Here is a 19170-nt window from a genome sequence, read left to right as displayed (position 1 = left end):
CGTATATAAACCGAATTGACCTGCACATCAATAATGATCACCTCATCAATAACCGATCCCTCCCCCGCCTACCTGGCATTACTCACCTGTGCTCCCCCAGCTGCAGAAGGCAAACTATATACCCGTATACAGGTTACTATGCCCAGAGGTGCCATGTGAGTAAGGGTAGTGGCTGCTTGTGGTCTCCTGTTGCCTAATCAGAACGCGATTGCCATTGAATCAACAAGACTTTGAAAAATAAGCTGTTTTATTTTGCAATGTATTTATTTAATGTCCACGGCATAGAAAGTAGAAAATCATTATCCATGCATATCTCAGGTCTAGTCCCTTTTGATGGGCAACCCACAGCTATGCCAAGTACCAGGAGGGAACCCGCACAGGGTGCAGGGGTTGCTGTTGATCAGATAATGAAATCTCACATTATACAGGAGAAATCCCGGTGGTTGTACCAGGGGAACTCAGTCACATATACATATAGTGTATTCTATCCTCAGCGTACGGGATCACAGCCGGCATGAACACATCACAAGGGCGGCCCTGAGGGGTTGTGTTGCCTTAGTTTAAATAAAACCTAACAATGTGTTCCGCGGTACTGGGAGATGATAATAGGAATAAGGCAGGTAGGAACCCTAGCGGGGCAGGGCTGCTGTCGGACTAAGTTGCCTTATCTGTCCCCTACACAACTGTCACCGGGTTATGAGGGAAATGCCAGAGACACTCGGTAAACGCCATCCGGTAGATGCGTCATTAGAAAAACCAAATAAAATCTGCATGTACGTTATCAATAAATATGCACCCACGTCCCTGCATAATGCCATACCTGCGTCCCAGGTCAAAGCTTGTAATTCATTTGGAATTGTCTGTATTTGGCTTGGTCGGTGGGAGGAAAAGAACATAAAATGATAAACATATTATAATAAATTCAGACCATGTGGGCTATAAATAGATATATTCAGTTTCTGTGGAGAATTAACACATCGTTTGTTGGACGTGCTAAGGATTGGGTAAACTGGGCCATTTCCATTAGTCTGCCTGGTTCCTACACAACATTGACACAATACTTAGGTACAACCCTGTATATTGTAGGGCCCACAAATGGCGGCTTTATTTGGTATGCCACAGACGCACACATATATATATATATATATATATATATGTATATTTTATAGTAAAAATAGTGGCTTCTCCGCTGCAGGATGAACATTAAACGATCTGAACCAATCAGAAACCGCTTCCACTTGAAGGCCTCTTAGACAGAACCCAGGAAAGGTAAAACCATGTGACCAAATAACCCAGATGTACATGAGACGTTGTGAACCAATCAGAAACTGCTTCCACTTGAAGGCTTCTTAGACAAAACCCAGGAAAGGTAAAAGCCATATGACCAGATAACATACGTCAAATGGTCCTTGATGACCGGAGAGAAATGGCGCAATCACTTCCATTCTTCCATAAAACCATGGCTATGGCAAAATAAGTCATTTTTATCAGTATATGGTCATTATATAAAGATATATTATTTGGACATTCTTATTCAGCAGATATAATGTTCTGTTTCCTTCTTAATAAAACAATAATAAAAAAAAAAAAACTACTCTCTGACTTTTCGGGTTCCAGAGCAGATAATCCGAGGGGACCAATTCCAAAACAGGATGTTTTTGACTTCAGAAGGTTGTCTGGTTCCTGGAAAAGGTGGCTAGCCATCGGCATCAATCTTGTGAGCTAGAAGATTGGAGTGGAAGAGGGAGCACGTCACACAATGTTACATGAGTCGGGGGGTTACGAGATATGGAAGGCACTGATATTGTACTGATAAATGCTAACTCACACTGCTTCGGTATCCTAAGTGCCTCACTATCTCCGGACATGACTTGGTGGAGGACTCCGCGGAACTGGTACAGGATCTTTAGGTTTTTATCCTCTCCGACGCATGGGTCATAGAACCCCGGTAGACCAGCCTAGTAGAGAATAGGAATACTTATCAGCGATATGTAACAAGAGAAAGGACACATCTTCGATGAAATCCATGCTGCATATTACAGTGTTCTCAGGTGGTTTTTATACAGAACAAAATAGAGCCATATTTTTTGGTTATCATGCCAAGCCGTCCAATAAGGTGGGCAGTGCCGGTGCGAGGCCCACCAGCTACACGGGGGGTGTCTGCACCGTCTGAGGGGTACCTGCGGTGCCCACAGCAACTTACAGAGCCCCGTTGGGTGCTGCCGTCCGGCCAGGAGAGAGGGAGCCGCCCGCTGTACCGCCCAGCCAGAGTGAAGTGCTGCCGTCCATAATCATCCGCCAGGCGCCGGCATCGCTTCTGATTTTGAAAACACTGGCCGCACGCTGATTGGCTGAATCTCAGCCAATCAGCGTGCGGCCAGTGTTTTCAAACCCAGAAGCGATTCCCGCGCCGCCACCTGGCGGATGATAATGGACGGCAGCAAGCAGCACTTCACTCCGGCTGGGCGGTACAGCAGGCGGCTCCCTCTCTCCTGGCTGGACGGCAGCACCCAACGGGGCTCTGTAAGTTGCGGTGGGGGCACCGCAGGTACCCCTCAGACTGTGCGGACCCCCCTGCTGCATATAGCCCCCACGCTGGATAGCGCCGCAGGGACCCCTCAGATAGCACGGACCCCCCTGCTGCATATAGGGGGGGTCCTCCATCGGGGGGGACCTGGCTGCTCCGAACTGCCGCCCTCCAGTGGCCGGCGCCCTAGGCAAATGCCTGAAGCTGCCTAGTGGTGGTGCTGGCCCTGAGTATGGCAGCTTCAATAATTAGTGGCTAGTGTACAAAAAGCAGGCCTCCAATACCCGGTGGCTAGCGTACAAAAAGCAGGCCTCCAATACCCGGTGGCTAGCGTACAAAAAGCAGGCCTCCAATACCCGGTGGCTAGCGTACAAACGCAGGCCTCCAATACCCGGTGGCTAGCGTACAAACGCAGGCCTCCAATACCCGGTGGCTAGCGTACAAACGCAGGCCTCCAATACCCGGTGGCTAGCGTACAAACGCAGGCCTCCAATACCCGGTGGCTAGCGTACAAACGCAGGCCTCTAATACCCGGTGGCTAGCTTACAAACGCAGGCCTCCAATACCCGGTGACTAGCGTACAAACGCAGGTCTCCAATACCTGGAGGCTAGCGTACAAACGCAGGCCTCCAATACCCGGTGGCTAGCGTACAAACGCAGGCCTCCAATACCCGGTGGCTAGCGTACAATCGCAGGCCTCCAATACCCGGTGGCTAGCGTACAATCGCAGGCCTCCAATACCCAGTGGCTAGCGTACAAACGCAGGCCAATAATACTTGGTGGCTAGTGTACAAAAGCAGGCCTCCAATACCTGGTGGCTAGTGTACAAAGCATAAATACACTGGCCACTAGAGATTGTGGGTCCATTAGATAGCAGCTTTGAGACATGAAATGTACCCTACATAAACTAGTCACCAGAGATTATAGGTCCATTATACACAAGCCCTGAGGCATGAAATGGACATGTCATGAAATACGCTACATAAATGGGCCGCCATATATTTGGGCTTCCTATACACTAGCCACCAGATCAGTGGTTCTCAACTCCAATCTTCAAGTACTCCCACCAGGTCATGTTTTCTAGATTTCCTTCATTATTCCCATGTGAGTTAAGCTATTGTGTTGGATACCACAGGCAGAAATCCTGAAACACAACCTGTTGGGGGTAATTGAAGATTGACGCACTACGGCACAGAATGCTTTACACTTGCCACCAGAAGCTGGTGGTGCAATACATCCTAGCTCAGAGACATGGAGGGCATGCAATACTGCTTTATACATTAGTACTGCATCATAGCCACCAGACTAGGATTTGCTTTGACTTCTGAAATGAGCAAACCGATACCTCACGCACATGTGACCACAGAATAAAAGCTATACCTGAGACTACTCACCTTTGAAGCTTCTGTGAGGATTAATTTAGAGTCTTTCACCAAACACTGCAAGGGAACAGTCACGTCAATCACTTTCACTTTCTCATTTCTCCGGCTGTTGTCGGTGACAAATTTACCATACCAGGCATTAAGTATTATCAAGCCTGAAACATATTAAAGGAAATTCGATATGAAAAGCCAGGAAACACACTCATGGGTTTCTGCTATAAAAAAATAAAATAAAAAATAAATGCACGTGTAAAACATAGCAAATTTTTCTCGGACTGCTCCGCTGAGCGCCATCTAGTGCCTGTTGGAGAATCAAAACCTTTAATTCCTCCCATAGAGGTGAGGAGCAGTGTTAACCTTTTATTTATAGAGATGACTGTAAAGTTAAACAGGCATTACACTAGTCTGACTTTTCACCCAATTCCGATGGATTGGGCCGAGAAACTAGGCGGCTCAAGGGTTATCGGCTGCAACTTCTCCGAGGGTAGAGGTCTCAGTAATGTATGGGGGCTTTATAGTAAAGATTATGTCCACAACAGGCAGATCATTTTGAAGGAACCTTTCAATGGGCTTTACATAAAACCTATTCTCTGTACACATATCATTTTCAAATCTTTTTTTTAACGAGTTCCTATCATTTTCAAATCAGAACGATGATTATAAAGAGAAAACGTTCAGGCGATATCGGCTGATTGGCACACTAATCGCATAGGTGCGTACGCAAGAGCCTTAGCCGATAAACAGCTGGCTCTGTATCGGCCGGATACGGAGGTCGCATCTTATTTCCTGCTTAGAAGTTCATATGACCTGATCACATTGATGATCCCCGCGAGGATCGGAGCGTTCATCTGATTTGCACAGTGTGTACCCACATTACATTTAGGGTCTATGTACCGCACAGTATATATTTCCAAGATTTGTTGTTAGTGCAGCACAGACATTATCCCTGTTCATTACCCATTCTAGACTCCTCAGCCTCAATTATCCGGCGCACAGACTCCTGCATTAGCCGCACCTGTAAGACACAAATGGCCATTTACCTGGCGGTACAGCTGTGAACGGGACAGAAATAACTCAGGCCCTGCATCACAGTAAGCTGCCAATAACACTTTCAGATTTTACATTAAAAGTAATATTTAAGGCCAGGTGTATCAAGCTTCAAAAAGTGATAAAGTGGAGAGTGATAAACCACCCGCCAATTAACTTATGTCAGTTTTTAAACCCAGCCTGTAACATGACAGTTAGGAGCTGACTGGCTGGTTATCACTATCACTTTTTGAAGCTTATTACATATGGCCCTTAATGAGGAATTATTTACCAAAATATATAGGGTCTGATTCGGAACAAAGCAGAAAGAATAAGTAACACTGCAACTCTCCAAAACCATGTTCCCCATTAATGCTGTGCCCACCTTCCACTCCACCATGTCTCTCTATGCTGTGCCCACTTCCACTCCACCATGCCCTTCTATTCTGTGCCCACCTTCCACTCCATCATGTCCCTCTATTTTCTGCCCATCTTCCACTCCATGTCCTTCTATGCTGTGCCCACCTTACACTCCACCATGCCCCTCTATGCTGTGCCCACCTTCCACTCCACCATACCCCTCTATGCTGTGCCCACCTTCCACTCCAACATGTCCCTCTATTCTGTGCCCACCTTCCACTACACCATGCCCCTCTATGCTGTACCCACCTTCGACTGCACCATACCCCTCAATGCTGTGCCACCTTCCTCTTCACCATGCCCCGCTATGCTGTGCCCACCTTCCACTCCACCATGCCCCTCTATGCTGTGCCCACCTTCCACTCCACCATGCCCCTCTATTCTGTGCCCACCTTCCACTCCACCATGCCCCTCTATTCTGTGCCCAACTTCCACTCCACCATGCCCCTCTATTCTGTGCCCACCTTCCACTCCACCATGTCCCTCTATTTTGTGCCCACCTTCCACTCCACCATGTCTCTCTATGCTGTGCCCACCTTCAAATCCACCATGCCCCTCTGTGCTGTGCCCATCTTCCACTCCATCATGTCCTTTGCTGCTCTGCTGACCTTCTGCTCTGCCATGCTTCTCTTCCGTCTATGCTGCTCTGCACTGATCCTCTATCGTTTATGCTGCGACACACTCCAATATTACCATAGATAGGGCAGTACGGATGGTGCAATGGTTGGCATTACCGCCTCGCAGCACTGACGTCATGGGTTCGATTCCCACCATACCACCAGTGCTTGCGTGGGAATCCCCTGGGTACTACGGTTTCCTCCCACAATCCAAAAATATGCTGGTAGGTCAATCTGCTCACAAATGAACCCTAGAATGTCTGTGTCTGCGTGTACATGTGGTAGGGGATATAGATTGTAAGCTCCACTGGGGCAGGGACTGATGTGATTGTTCAACTATTCTCTGTAAAGCGCTGCGGAATATGTGTGCGCTATATAACAAACTGTTAATAAATAGATAGCCATGTGTTTCCTTGTTACTACAAAAGTGGGTCATGTTATACCCAACCATAGGGACAGGTATTTAATCCGGAGCGGTCACATAATTGTCTCCATTCATGTCACACTGAACACAGAACAACACAGATATGATACTCTTGAGCAGATAGGATTACTACACAGCATGTTACCAATCTCCCCACAGCAATGACACTGTACATGTAGGAGGTAAATGAAACACTCACAGCAGCCTCTGCCTCTTGCTTTTTGTGTATGATCTCAGATGCTGAGCTCTCCCTTTGCTTCTCCAGGTCCCTAGAAATGAAACAACAGTGAAGGTGAGCACCTCGGCATACTGTCAGTGATGCTCCCCCTAGTGGCCTGGCTTCCTACCACTGCTCACTCCGTGATACATACAATGGGTCTAATGTACAGCAGCTTATAGTAGCCAGGTCCTTTCACAATAAAATAGGAAACTGCTCCAACCATGCTTCAATAATCAGTGCATCCAAACACCGCTACGCAGAGGCACCCAAGGGACCTAGGGTTCATCCTAGCACTCTGCAGTTTCCAAAACAACTCCCCTTCCCTGCCTGGGGTTCCGTTCTCTGCTGTTGTGCTTCTAGAACAGATTTGGTCTGCATATTAGTGCTGAAATACAGACCACACTGTGCTTGAAGCACCACAGAAGAGAGCTGCACCCCAGAGAGGGAAGGGGAACTGCGATGGTTTTGGAAGATGCAGGGTGCTATAATGATCACCCACTATTTACACAGGTGGAAATAGCGTCCGGGATTGAATACCCCCCTAAATGTTTATAATTATCCCAATTCGCTGTTACTGTCCTCCCCATAGGGGCTTATATACACTGCAATTACAAAACACTAGTTGACTCATAGATGCCCCTTTGCCCTCACTAGAGGCAAAGTGTTCATGACCCCATCACACCCACCCTCCCACCTTACTATGGGCCAAAGTGTATCTACCATTCTAAAGAGGACAACTGAGGAACCAATCAGCTTCTGCCTATCATTTTTCAAGTTCATTCAAATCAGAAACCAATTTGCTGCTTTTCCACCGATCCTTGATATAAATCCCTACATAACGTTAATGAGTGATCCCATAGCACTTCATTATACTACTGGACAGTCAGAAAATAGGAATTTGGTACTCACCGTTAATTCCCTTTCTCCGAATCCGTAGGGGACACTGAAGTCTACGCTGGGAATAGAGTGGTGTATCGGAGGAGTCGGCACTTTAAGAAACTTGAACTGTGGTATGGCTCCTCCCCCTCTATTCCCCCCTCAGACCTCAGTCTTAGTTGACCGTGCCCGAGAGGAGAAAAGAGACCAGGGAATCCCCAATAGAGAGAGAGAGAACATTAACAAAAAAGAACAACCATACTACTCAGTAGGCTATCAACAACACCCAGACGCATGCATAACCAAACATAACTGCATGCGCTCAAAATAAATCCCCCCCTTTGGCCTGAACAGTGCCGGGAGGGTGTTCAGTGTCCCCTACGGATTCGGAGAAAGGGAATTAACGGTGAGTACCAAATTCCTATTTTCTCCTTCATCCTTGGGGACACTGAAGTCTACGCTGGGGACGTCCCAAAGCCATCCCCACGGGTGGGAAGGCACTGGGCATCCTGAAGCACCGCACGGCCGAAACTGGAGGCAGAGGCCGCAAAGGTGTCAAACCTATAAAACTTAACGAAAGTATTAGGGCCCGACCAGGTGGCCGCCCTACATAACTGTGCCAAGGAAACTCCCCTAGCAGCGGCCCAGGAAGGCCCCACCGAACGGGTGGAATGGGCCGAAATCCTGACTGGCGGTGACTGTGAAGCATGAAAGTAAGCCTGCTTGATGGTGAGACAGATCCACCTAGCCAGAGTCTGTTTAGATGCTGGCCAACCCCGCTTCGCCGAAGAATACAGGACAAACAGTGAATCCGACCTTCTGAGATCCTTGGTCCTATTCACATACACTTGCAAGGCTCGGACCACGTTCAGCGAGGCGGAATCTCCCGTAAGAGCTGGAACCACGATTGGCTGATTCAGGTGATAAGATGAGACCACCTTAGGCAAATAATCCAACCTGGTCCGAAGCTCAGCCCTGTCCGGATGAAACACCAGATAGGGAGACCGGTAAGAAAGAGCGCTAAGATCGGACACCCGGCGTGCCGATGCTAACGCGAGCAGTAACACCGTTTTTCAGGTTAACAACCGCAAATCAATAGAGTCCAAGGGTTCAAAAACACTTGACTTAAGATAATCCAAAACTAAGGAAAGATCCCAAGGTTCCTCCGGAGCCCGCACTGGGGGCTGAAGACGGAGAACCCCGCTCAGAAACGTCTGCACCTCAGGAATGACGGCAAGACGCCGATGAAAGAAAACTGACAATGCAGACACTTGTACCTTAAGGGACCCTAGGCGCAAACCCGCCTTAAACCCGGACTGCAGAAACTGCAGCAACCGAGACAAAGAAAAAACAGCCGTGGGCAAGTTACGGCACTCGCACCACGCTACGTAGGCCTTCCAAATACTATAATAATGCCGTGAAGTAACCTCCTTCCTGGCTCTTATCATAGTGGGAATCACTGACTTAGGAATTCCTCTTCTGCTCAACAGTGCGGCCTCAACAGCCATGCCGTCAAACGAAGTTGCCGTAAGCCTTGGTAGGCGAACGGCCCCTGCTGTAGAAGATCGTCCCTTAGAGGTAGCTGCCAAGGATGATCTGTCAGGAGCCCCTGAAGGTCGGCATACCAAGGACGACGAGGCCAATTCGGTGCCACCAGGATGACCGTGGACCTCTCCCGCTTGATTCTTCTGAGTACCAACTGAATCAAGGGCAACGGAGGAAACAGATAAATGAGGGCATAGTTTCAACTCGCGGTCAGCGCGTCCGTCGCTACCGCCTCTGGATCCCGAGACCTGGAACAATACAGCCGCACCTTCCGATTGTTCCTGGAGGCCATCATGTCCACCTGAGGCATCCCCCATCGGTGGGCGATCTGGGCAAATACCTCCGGATGTAAGGCCCACTCCCCAGGGTGAACATCCTGGCGACTCAGATAGTCCGCCTCCCAGTTGTCCACCCCGGGAATGAAGACCGCTGACAAGGCCAGAGCATGCCGCTCTGCCCATTGCAGAATTGGACGCACCTCCTGCATGGCTCCGCGACTGCGCGTTCCGCCCTGCCGGTTCACATAAGCCACAGCCGTGGCATTGTCCGACTGAATGCGAATCGCCCTCCCCCGGAGGATCCCGTCCGCATAGGACAAGGCCAAACGAATCGCGCGAAGCTCCAAGATGTTTATAGATAGCTTCGCCTCCTGAAACGACCAACGACCCTGGAAGTGCTGTCCCAACACAACCACTCCCCAGCCCCGGAGGCTGGCATCGGTCGTTACTATCGTCCAATCCCAGATTCCGAAACGTCGGCCCTCCAACAAATTGGCCGACAGTAGCCACCACTGGAGAGAGAGACGGCTGCAAGGCGATAAAGCCACCATCTTGTACATGTGCAAGTGGGAGCCTGACCACTTCCTGAGCAGGTCTAATTGAAAGGTCCTTGAATGGAAGCGGCCGAACTGAAGAGCCTCGAACGAGGCTACCATCTTGCCCAGCAATCGAATACATAAGTGCACCGACACTCTCCGAGGTCGAAGCACCTGCCGAACCAATTCCTGCAGGGACAACATCTTTTTCCGAGGCAGAAAAACTTTTTGAACCTCCGTGTCCAAAATCAATCCCAGGAATACAATCCTTCTTGAAGGATTCAGCTGAGATTTCTGGTAGTTGAGAATCCAGCCATGGGTCAATAACGTCTGGCAGGTTACCTGAATCGCCTGCGTCAACTGATCCCTGGATTCGGCCTTGATCAGTAAATCGTCCAAATACGGAACGATCTTTACTCCCAGAGAATGAAGCACCTCTACCATCACTGCCATTACCTTGGTAAACAGACGTGGCGCCGATGAAAGGCCAAATGGCAGAGCCCGAAACTGAAAATGGAGATCCCTTATCGCGAAGCGAAGAAACTTCTGATGAGGAACGTAAATGGGAATATGCAAATAAGCATCTTTGACATCCAAAGATGCTAAAAATTCCCCCGGCTCCAGCCCTGCAACCACAGAACGAAGAGACTCCATTTTGAATCTGTGGTACGTGTTGTATTCGTTTAAAGCTTTTAAATTCAATATTGGTCGAACCGAACCGTCCGGTTTCGGAACCAGGAACAGGGGAGAATAAAACCCCTCTGTGCGTTGTTCGGAAGGAACCGGCATTATAACTCCTGCGGTCAACAGCTTCTGTACTGCCTGAAGAAGCAACTGACGGTTCAATTCCACGTGAGGCAGACCTATTGTAAAAAACTGGCGCGGAGGAGTACCGGAAAACTCCAGTCTGTACCCCTGCGCAATGACGGACAGAACCCACTTGTCCTTGCAAGACCCCTCCCAGACCTGCCGGAAGTCCAACAGACGAGCCCCTACTCTGGGATCCCCCAGGTAGGAGGGCCGGGAGTCATGCTGCGGGCTTTTCGGTCTGCTTGACGTCTGCGCGCCGAGCGGCTGGTCCTGAGGAAGTGGTTGCTCCACCAAAACCTCTGCCTCTGCCACGAGAAGCGGTAAAGGATCCTCTGGACTTACCTCTGAATTTAGGTGCCCCCCGAAAGGAGCGAAAAGCCGGGCCTTGATAAGGCTTTTTGGGAGGAGGGGCCGCGGAAGGCAGGAAAGTTGATTTGCCTCCTGTGGCCAGAGAAATCAACTTGTCTAACTCCGGCCCAAAAAAGACCTCTCCCGTAAACGGCAGAGCCTCTACCGCCTTTTTAATGTCCGCCTCCGCTTGCCAGGACTTAAGCCACAAAGACCTCCTAGCCGTAATGGACTGAGCAGAAATCCTTGCCACCAGAGCCGCAGAATCCCTTGCAGCCTCTCCAATATACATCGCAGATTCCCGCATCTGTTCTGCTAACTGAATGAACTCCTCAGACGAGCCCTGATCATTCAGACCTTTAGACAAATCCTCGGCCCATTTCTCCATGGCCCTACTGACCCAGGAAATCACAAGAATGGGCCGAAGTGACACACCTGCGGTTGAAAAAATTTGCTTAAGCCCCGCCTCTAGACGCCTATCTGGCGCCTCCTTGAGGGCCACTGCCCCAGGAATGGGAAGTGCCGCTTTCTTGGAAAGCTTTGACACTGATGCGTCTGCCAACGGCGGAGTCTCCCATTTTGCCCTAGCCTCCGGAGCAAATGGGTAAGAGGCCTTAAACCGCTTAGATAACAAACTTTTTTTCTGGAGACCTCCAAATATCCAGAAGAGGTTTCTCCAATTCCATAGACTCTGGGAAGTTGACCACTGCCTTAGCAGACCTCCCAAAAATAGAAACCTGCGTCGGCGGCTCCTGCTCGCTAACATTGAGGGTAGATTTAATAGCCTGAATGAGGGCCTCTATACCCTGGGCCTCCTCCTGAGGAACGTCCTCCACAGGATCTATAGGATCCTCCTGAAACATATCCCCTTCTAGAGGGTCCCCCGGTTCATCCTCTGAAGTATCTCCCTGTAACAATAAAGGAACACTTCTTTTCCTCAGGGGAGGTGGAGCACTTGCGGACCCTGAAGGCACCGCAGTGGTTTGGACCAACTCCTTCACTGATGTAATCAGTTCTCTGGCCCAGGTAGGCTCCGCAGCAGCCATGGAAGCCAGTTGCACATGCAATGACTCCCTGTCCCTGCGAGACGCAGCCATCTCTGATGCCAGAGTGGCTAACACACTGGTAACTCCCTCAGTGTTCAGAATAGGGACCTGACTCTGCCCAGCATCCCCTTTGAAGCAATCCTTACACAAGGATACACCCTTCACATGCTGCGTAAACTGTTGCTCACACTTAGTGCATACAAACAGCTTTGGAGAAGCTTTTGACTGAGACTTGGTAGCCATCTGCACACACACACACCTTACCCACAGGTGGAAGGAGGTGAAATAAGCCAGACAAAGAGAGCCCCCAACAAGGACCCCACACCAAGAGCAAAAGCACCACATTAATAGGGGGAGAGGAGCGCACCTTCCCCGAATTAGGCCCACCTGATAATCTCTCCAGCGGGGAAGTCTCACAAGAGAAAATCCCCTCCACTCACCCAGCGCAGCATTCAATAATATCCAGGCTGAAGAGGGAGAGAAAGCGTCCTGCTGTCCTGTTCCAGAGAACTGTAGAGGCACAGCAGACAAGGGAGCAGCGTGGCAGGCACCGGCGTCTGACGCTGAGGACTGCAGCTAGGACGCGACCACTCACTGGTCCGCCCCTTCCGTCCTCATCAGAGCGCGCGCTGTACACAGCGGCGCTGATTGGCTGTCTGCTCCCTGCTGGACCAGCGAATTAACCCTGGTCCAGCCGTCACCCAGCGCTATGCGCTCGCACGCCCTGCTCTCTCCGGCGGGCGACTAGGTCGCGGCCCCGTAACACAAGCCGCAGGCAGCTGTGGCGGGACCCAGACGCCGATGCGTCCGTGACCGGAGTCAGCCGCATGTGCCGCAAGCGGTGCCGCTCTGACCCCCCGGAGAGCTATCCCACGTCGCAGGCAGCCGGCACGCGCTGGCTGCCTGTCTCATATATAAATAAGCAAAAACAAAAAAGGCCCCAAACGGAGCCCCTTGCCCAGGGATCCGACTCCTCCGGGCACTAAACTAAGACTGAGGTCTGAGGGGGGAATAGAGGGGGAGGAGCCATACCACAGTTCAAGTTTCTTAAAGTGCCGACTCCTCCGATACACCACTCTATTCCCAGCGTAGACTTCAGTGTCCCCAAGGATGAAGGAGAAATTCTGCATAATAAACAAATTATATATGCGTAAAAAAAAGAGAGAAAATGCATGGGCACCCTAGAAAGGGCTAAACGGAATAATTAAAACAAACTGTGCCATTTAATGAAGGAAGATTGAGGCACTTTGTCCAAAAATATGGGCCAATCAACCAGGTGATCTCATCTGACCGACAATAAAACTGAGAAAAACATTTCTACGTCGCCCTTTTGTCAATGTCGACCTAGATCATGTCAACCTTTTTTATGTCTACATATTGCCTGTCGACTAATAGTGGTCAACTTATTGACTGTCGACCTCGATACGACTAAATAATCCACTCCAGTACTACTAGGGAATGGTATATGGTTGTTGGATCGACACATACAAGGTCGACATGCCTACGGTCGACATGGATAGAAGGTAGACACAATAATTAGGTCGACAATGGCTAGGTCGACAGTCAAAAGGTCGACATGGGTTTTTCACTTTTTATTTTAGCTGATAGGTGGTTTTCAGGCCCTACCGTCCTCTAGGGCAGGCATGTCCAAACTATGGCCCTCCAGCTGTTGTGAAACTACAAGTCCCATCATGCCTTGCCACAGTTTTGTTATTATCGAATGCTAAAACTATGGCAAGGCATGCTGGGATGTGTAGTTTCACAACAGCTGGAGGGCCACAGTTTGGACATGCCTGCTCTAGGGCATGGAGGGAGAATGGAATAGTGTGCCGAGCGTAGTGAGGCACCATGCACGAAGCATGGCGTGAGTTGTGAGCCCATACGCAGCCCATGTGGACTATATGTTAACATTCGGGACAAAAAAAGTGAAAAAACCATGTTGGCCTTGTGCTTGAGTTGACCTTCCATCTATGTTGTCCTCAGGCATTTAGACCTATTTCCTGTGTTGACCTAAGCCATTTCAACCTTCAATGGTCGACACAATGTATGTCGACCTTGTATTGGTTGACCTAATAACCCATACCTTAGGGAACTTCACCAGAGCCAGGACTGATATAAATAAGTAATTATTCCCAGAACAACTATGGGTGGTATTCAATCCTGGCTGAATTTTTCGACTTGCCCTTTTTCATTCTCATGCTAATTTTTTGCCTGGACAAAGAATTCAGTATCGGTAAAAACCAAATGGATCATCGAATTTGACGTGAATTCACGTTGGTTTTTTTTTTGCGAATTCGTGTCTCCGTTTTCGCCCATGCCATTACACCCCCCCCCCCCCCCCAGGAAATCGGCATGGGTGAAAATGGATGTGAAAAACAAGTGTGATTGAATACTGATAGGGATATGTTTCCGTTGTTTATTTTTTTGATTGCCGTAAAATTAGACTGGATTGAATACCCCCTCCATATGTGATATGAGGGTGTTTATCAGTAAGTGGTAATAATTACTGAATTACTGTTCTACAATACACACATTAAAACCCTTCTTAATACATCACAGGGCCTGATTCACACCTGTTCGCAAGGCTGCGTATGTTAACAGCCTAGCGAACAGGTAAACGCCCCGCAAAACCCTGCATTTGCATATCCATCCCCCATTCTTGGACGGAGATGGCTGAATTCCGGGCGGGCGCTGGTGTCAGCCGCCCGGCTCAAGCATGCATCGACAAGCCGGCATGTGCAGGGGAATTCTCAGTGTTTTTATGGGGTTTGCATAGGCCATAATCACGCACAAATTCGGCCTGCTACGAGCCAGTCTGAATCGGCTCGATAGTGATTTGATTTTTTTTTTTTAAGCAAGCAAATTGCCTAGATATTAAGAATAATCAAATTCCTAATGAACACTGAAGGAAAGCCTGATGTTCCCAGCGTACAGAGAACGCGCCGGGGAAGCACTCACCGCTCTTTCTGCGCCTTGAGGTAAGGTTTTATAATAAGCCGATGCATGGCCACATAGATAACGAGAGGTCCCACAGTGGCATAAAACACAGCACTCGGTAGAAGCTGATCTGTCAGGTGGATAGGGAAGAAATATGTCTGACTGGCTCTATTCAACCTGCAACAAAGAAGAACAGGAACAGATTAATAGAAACAGTCCGCGGGCTGCGAGCAAGGAAACAACCCGTAATTTATACTTTCCAATGCATGCGGAATCTCATCTGACCTACGGTGCATAACTTGACACATCTATTATCTCTGGTGTTATAATATGTGCACATCTAATAAGTAGCTGCCGGTCAGCCTGACCAACAGACCGCTCGTACGGCTAGCCTGAAAAAGAAATACGCTGAACGCCAAATAGTTATTTCTTTAAAGGAGTGTAAGCGCAAATGTTTAATAAAACCATCACGCTCCTCCGTATTTGTCCGAACGACGCACGGCAATGGCGAAAACAAGTACACGCTTAAGAAATACAAATTATTCAAGATCAATATATTGACGTAGAGCGCCCTCTGGTGTAAGAAGATGGAATTATTGAACTTTTGTCATTTATAGTGTACGTTAATCTGCATCTTCTGGTCATTTTCTGAGCGATGTAGTTAAATTAAGTAAAATTGCTCAGAAAATGGCCTGAAATTGCGGGGGGGTGTGTAGGCCCCATTAGCCACATGAAACGTTAGGAAGCATGGTCTATACCTGCTACTCAGGGTAAGGGTTGTCTGTTTTTATAACATTACTGAACTAGGAGACCACTATCCTAGTCACTATATTATGGTGCACATATACTGTCCACAAGGGGGAGCAGCGAGTGACCAAGTGAGCTAAGCGGATCTACAAGTTTCAAACACAAACTGCTAACACATGGCTGTAATATAAGGCAGTTTATTTAGCATTTTTAAAGTGGAATAAATATTCCTCCCCTACTCTCATATAATAGGAGACAAATCCTACTGTTCCAGCATGGGGGAAAAAAGCTCATACAGCAAAGCATAGCATGTCAGTTACTTTTTCTTTTTTGTTCAGGTTATTTTTCCTTCCAGTTTAAAAAACAAAAACTCGGAAAAGAACAATATAATGAACTAGGAGAGGGCAGGAAAAACACACACTCTGGACTAAAATTATAGGCCAAGAGAGAGTAACGCAGTCAATAGTAACATAAAAAGGTAACTGCACATATGGGGCCTGATTCAGCCCTGCTCGCAAGGCTGCATATATTCACTGCCCAGTGAGCAGGTAAACGCCGCCCTGCCAAACGCACACCAACCACGATGCCCAAATCCCCGTACTGTGCTGCCGGCGGATGTGTATGCTTATACATCTACCCTCATGCACCCACAGAGGAAACACACCATCAAATAATTATTTCTCTGTTCGTTGTGAAAAGTAAGGCAGGACTTTTGGTTTCCGACCGGGGCGGGCGATGATGCTAATGTCAACCACCGGCCCGAGCATGCAGGGCATGCCTGAATTTGGTAGGGTCCGACCAGCGTTTCTATGGGCACGCCCTTGAAACACTAGTTGCACAAAATATGCCTGGCCGTTTAAGGGTAAATTGGTACTTGTTTCCTAGCACGGTGCCCAATCTTTTGATCGTAGTACATCTTATACAATCGCATTGCATGCAATATAGCGGCATGCGATGCGATTTTTAATTGTACAAGCATCCTGATGGGTGCTTTCAATGTTAAATGCACCCCCAGATAGTGTGGCGAGCGCAGCGAGCCACCGAGCCCGTAGCGTGGCGAGCCCCGCGAGGGGACACGGATTACTTTACATGTATTCCGCGGCCGCTCACCACGCTTCGGGCTCGTATTCCGCATCCCCTCGCCACACTATCTAAAATCAACTCCACGCCGACGTGAAAAGGTTGGAGGATGCGTACCGCCGCCCCTCGCGGGCTCGCCACGCTTCGGGTTGGCGTTGATAGTGGGGGTGGCGTTGACAATGGGGGTGCATTTAACATTGTAAGCACCCATCAGGGTGCTTGTATAATTAAAAATCGCATCGCATGACATTTGCTGGCATGCAATGCTATGCGATATATCATTGTACAAGCACTCCTGTTCATTTAACATGAATATCTAAGTATGGTATGCGATGGGCGCCGTGCTAGGAAACAAGTACCAGTAAATTTACTAAGATGGGAGTTCTTCAAAAGATGGGATGTTGCCCATAGCAACCAATCAGATTATATTATCTATTACAAGGTGCTAAACAAAGAAGTGGAATCTGATTGGTTGCTATGAGCAAAATCCCATCTTTAATAATACTCCCATCTTCGTCTGCATCTGTGAAAGAACAGTGGATTGGGACGAGCAAACCTTCCACAATCTGCAATAATTCAAACATATCAACATAATGTGAGGGAGGGCTTTATGAGAAGCCAAGTGCATTATGGGACACAACAGACAAGGTGGTAATGACTTACTTGACTTTTAAAGATACCCCCTGAGGCACGCCAATACTGACTGTGGCTCCTAATACGCTGTGCCTGGAGATCTTCCTTTCAGCACCATACTCCACCAGGGCCCCAAAGGATCCTGCCCTGGAATGAAGACAACACTGTGACTGGGTCTGGTATTGGGGGGGGGGGGGGGATATGTTATCTCCTACTGACACAGTATAGCCATCTCTGTAGAGCATGCAAGCCTCCCTGAGAGAGAGACATCTCTGTCCTGCAAATGACATCCAGACCATTTGGATGAATGTAATCAATTAAACAGTTTTGCCTTTCGGGATCAGCAATCCAGGGTAAATGCGCCCCGTTCCCTTAGAACCTCTTAGAAGTCCGCTGAATCGATTAGCACGGTCCCGTACAGTGCTCGGCTCCTGACTTCACTGCTCACGCCGCTGACATTGAGGGGATTATACAACACATGAATCAATTGCAAGGGAGAGACATAATCAGACCATTACTAGCGGAGCACCACAGGGTTAATCCTAATTGGATTGCAATAGGCTCATAATTCACTGTCAGCGCATCGACCGATACACGGGGAGAGAAAGCTTCAGAAAGGAAAGAGGAAAAAAAACCTTCTATTCCCATTTTTACAGTCTTGACACAGAGTGATTAAATGAGCAGCTTCATAGAACACTGCAAGCTAGGACTTATCCGCGGATCCGCACACTCGCTACAGACACGGGGATTCGCCAGTGAGGTTACCCAACGTCTCTCAAAGGTCTGCTCCAGGAGATGCCAAGAGGAAGAAGTTGCATACTATACATACAAGTTACAATGTAATTCAGGGGGGGGGGGGGGGGGGGGATACAAATACATCCCAATTTTATATGTAATGTCCGAGATTTGAATTGGATCAACTTTATTGAGTTTGATTATTCTTGTAAAACGTCAAATCAAATAAAGTAAATGCTGAAGGTTTTATCGTGGCTATTTTCACCACTGGGGAGCTGTAGGAGTAACAAAGGGACAGCTGCCAGAATTATAATACAATGTGGGACCTGATGATGGACGTAGGCTGGGTGCACGCTATGCCGACAAAGCAAAAGATCAGCAGATCTATGGGGGTTATTCTGGTTCACTCCTTCTGGCAAATTCCTTCTTAGATGGACAAAACCACTGCAGGTTGGGCAGATGTGCACAGAGAGTTAGATTTGTGTGGGGTTTTACTTCAAAGTGAGATCTATTTTGCAGTGTAAAAATAAAGCAGTCAGTATTTTCCCTGCACAGACACAAAATAACTCACCCAAATCTAATTCTCTCTGCACCGGCTACATCTGCCTCCCCTGCAGTGCACTTGGTTTTGTTCATCTAATAAGGAATTTGCCAGAAGAAGTGAACCAGTATAACCATCTATATGTCTGTCCAGACATCACAGTTGTGACATCATTGTCTGCAGTTCCTGTGGCTGGCATACGGAACGGTTGGGTGTACATACAGCCAGACATGCCAATGTATCTGCAAAATACAGTATTTTGGCACCGACTGTGCTGCAGGGCCGACCCGATATGTTTATAAACTACATATCTGGTGTACGTCTGTTAATGCACTACTGATATATCGTTTGACGCTTAAATGAACAATAAATTGTTCAAGTGTGTACCCAGCCTTAAGCTCCACCTACTTTACGTCTCTCCGGGGCTAAGTAATCAAAGCCA

The 19170-nt window shown here is 48.4% G+C and overlaps 1 protein-coding gene across 1 annotated transcript in view; it reads right to left on the bottom strand.

Moving 5' to 3' along the window:
* Positions 1-229: 229 nt before the first annotated feature.
* DNAJC11 (DnaJ heat shock protein family (Hsp40) member C11) overlaps positions 230-19170 on the bottom strand; it is a 126049-nt gene continuing 107108 nt past the window's right edge. The window contains exons 10-16 of the mRNA XM_083162954.1: positions 17483-17599; positions 15014-15169; positions 6596-6665; positions 4867-4924; positions 3922-4064; positions 1829-1958; positions 230-1722 (exon numbers count right to left, since the gene is read on the bottom strand). Coding sequence (XP_083019080.1) covers positions 1697-1722; positions 1829-1958; positions 3922-4064; positions 4867-4924; positions 6596-6665; positions 15014-15169; positions 17483-17599 — 700 coding nt within the window. The 3' untranslated portion in view covers positions 230-1696. The remainder of the gene's footprint in view (positions 1723-1828; positions 1959-3921; positions 4065-4866; positions 4925-6595; positions 6666-15013; positions 15170-17482; positions 17600-19170) is intronic.

This window comes from Crinia signifera, chromosome 19 (assembly GCF_055691185.1).
Source record: "Crinia signifera chromosome 19, ASM5569118v1, whole genome shotgun sequence".
NCBI classification, from domain to species: Eukaryota; Metazoa; Chordata; class Amphibia; order Anura; family Myobatrachidae; genus Crinia; species Crinia signifera.
The sequence above is the reverse complement of the archived record's forward strand: the minus strand, read 5'-3'. Positions and strand labels throughout refer to the sequence as shown.